This window comes from Echinococcus granulosus (assembly GCF_000524195.1).
Source record: "Echinococcus granulosus chromosome Unknown EG_S00266, whole genome shotgun sequence".
In the NCBI taxonomy this organism is placed as follows: domain Eukaryota; kingdom Metazoa; phylum Platyhelminthes; class Cestoda; order Cyclophyllidea; family Taeniidae; genus Echinococcus; species Echinococcus granulosus.
In genome coordinates this window covers 32,151-34,768 of record NW_020170646.1, presented here as the reverse complement: position 1 = coordinate 34,768, position 2,618 = coordinate 32,151, and the positions used below count along the sequence as shown (strand labels likewise).

At 40.1% G+C, this 2,618-nt stretch overlaps 1 protein-coding gene across 1 annotated transcript; it reads right to left on the bottom strand. All coding sequences in view use genetic code 11, as the record gives it.

The window, feature by feature from the left end:
• Nucleotides 1–541: 541 nt before the first annotated feature.
• On the bottom strand, nt 542–1,645 carry EGR_10771 (hypothetical protein; the record flags this gene model as incomplete). The annotated part of the gene is made up of 2 exons (XM_024500020.1): nt 542–674; nt 1,578–1,645. 2 exons carry the CDS (start codon nt 1,643–1,645, stop codon nt 542–544), a joined length of 201 nt encoding a protein of 66 aa, XP_024345570.1.
• Nucleotides 1,646–2,618: the final 973 nt, after the last annotated feature.

Below are 2,618 nucleotides of genomic sequence, written 5' to 3'. Positions count from 1 at the left end.
CGGACACACCCAACAGAGACAAATGAATGCAAGCAGATTTGAACCTTACCACGATAATTAAGTAGTGACAGTACCAGAACAATTTTTGCTTGATGAGACATGCAGCTGCAGTGAACCACACTTTTGTGAAAAGCGTTGCCGTGTGCACCGGTGTAGATGGTTAGGCCTCGGCTCTGGCGAGTTACGAATCAGAGTCATAAAAGGATGGATTCTCAGGAAGTGAGATCGCCGATGCAGACGATGTTTGCACAGCATTTATACAGAGTGTGTGTAAGGGCTCACTGCCAAGATTGCTAAGGCTTGAAACTGCATTTTGGTCATCATTCTGATACATTCGTATCGCCCGCAATGATCTTGATTTATTAATGAGCGCTGGTAAGGATAAGTTTTTGCCTCAAGGGAATAAAATAGGTATTTTATATTGGTGGGGTCCACGCATATGGATTGAGTGGTAGCACGAACTCCATTCGATCAGATCTGGCCGTCGAATCAAAGCAATTACGGCCGCGAACAGCGATACGAAAGATCTTCAGATCAATGGCTAGTTATGTTTGCCCAATGTGGTGGTTGAAGGTTGACAGCAGCGCAAGAGATCTTCAGGGATTCTTTGCACACCCGTTAACATTGGTGAGACAGGAAGTTGCTGCTGAAGTACTCCTATCGCAACGTTATCCCTAAAGATAAGTTAGGTGATCAGGTTTGTCATCTGATGGGACTAAATTTGACAAAATGCGCTGATGTGGTTGGTCCATCTGCGGTATCATCATTTCAGACTTGTGAATGTCTTGATAGTTTTTGAGTTAGTGATAACAAGGTTATTAATTTGTTTCAAGTAAACAGCTTGGACTAGAATTGTTAGCCCCTTTAAGAATGAGAGCTGTTAGATGGGGCAATTTGTGTGGTATGTGAGTAAGAGCATTGGTTTAGGGATGCAGTAAAATTTCTTTTGTTATTTTGATGAATATGTAAAAAAAATCTGAGGGCGCTTATGTAGTAAGGTAACAGTAAAGGCGGTGATATATTTGCTGCCAAATGTGGAACGATATCATCACAAATGGGCTTTGCGGATAATAGCCTGAGTGTGCAGAGGTTGCACAGCTGAGTTAATTAAGTATATCTGCGGATCGAAGAGTGGCAATATATGGATTAGACTTCGGGTAGTAACCCGATGAGAGCATATGGACTTTGAAAATAGATATGGATATTTTATAACTCATAATCCACCTTCTAGCCTGCACTTGTTTGATGTTTGATGCGGCCATCAAGCATGGAAAGCGTAACAAGTATTTTTCAGAATAACTGAAGAAATGTGCTTCTTATCAGTAGATTTAGCCTCTGGTCCGACAAGACCAATTTCGACTATGGACACGGTCATTTACTTAAAAATTCCATCGTCTAATAGAGCACAATAAACACGCATGCTTTTATTAACTATTAACGTTTTTTGCTACGAACTAGCTCCTAGGAAAGGCCACAATATTTTCTATGATCGGCAGAGGGAGCATATCTTGTCTGATTTCAGGCAACAAATTTGAACGCATATGAGTGATGATTCACTTGCTTGTTCGACCACAAACCCATACACGCTTGCATACACCAATTCATCACGGTGAAATGAAGTGGCTTGAGATACCACTGGTGGCATAATAACTAGGGGGCGAAAGATTAGATACTTATCTCTCACATGCGCATAGAAGGCTTAACCGGTGATTACTTTGCATTAATGCTTAGTTATATCACCAATTTTTGTAACACTGCTTTCAAACAGGGTAAAACACATCAGGAAAATTTTTTGCATTTTGCGCTCTTCACAAATGAGCACATCGCATATCGTTTAGTTTTATTTTAGCAGTAGAAATAGTAATATATCGCTTCCGTTCTTCAATTTCAAGAAGGATAAATCCCATAGATGCGTTTAAACGCCATTAGCGAAGCCCAATGACTCATTCAAATTGACAGTAGACCCACGTCTCGAATGCGATTAGCAATCCCCCACTCTTTTGGGGGGAGCTTCTCATACCTCACGCCATCGTCGTTATGACATCATTGGCGTGAGTTTCACTCTAGCAGCTCCTACGTAGGCCCTTCCAGATGTTTCACTCTTATGGATGAAATGATTTTTTCAGTCCAACGCCATGTGAATGCAGTAAAACAACATCCAGATTGATTATCTCTACAATGCACCAAATATTGACTTGTTGATATTCCCACATACATCACCAAACTCATTCCAAAATGCTTTCGATTCCACTCGGTATCAGAGGAAACAAATAGACATTTGCCGGGAGCTAGGTTAGAATGAGATGGCTCCATTTAGAATGAAAATACCATGATAAGAGAAAAAATTGCAATTTTGCAAATTATCGAATATTTAGTAAAGGGAACGTCATTCTATGCCTTAGGCATTCCTTAAAATACAAGTGCAAGCTTAACTAATAATCGGTCAAGAATCAGTTATTCTTGATCTGGTGGATATCTGTGATACAATGGCAAGAATAGTAAAAATAACTCTATTATGCGAGGTTTTTGAACGAAGTCAGAAATTCTGCATGACTATATGCAAGCATTCATGTGCTTTCCCTTCTTGCAAATAACTTACACTGGGTTGTTTTAGACTG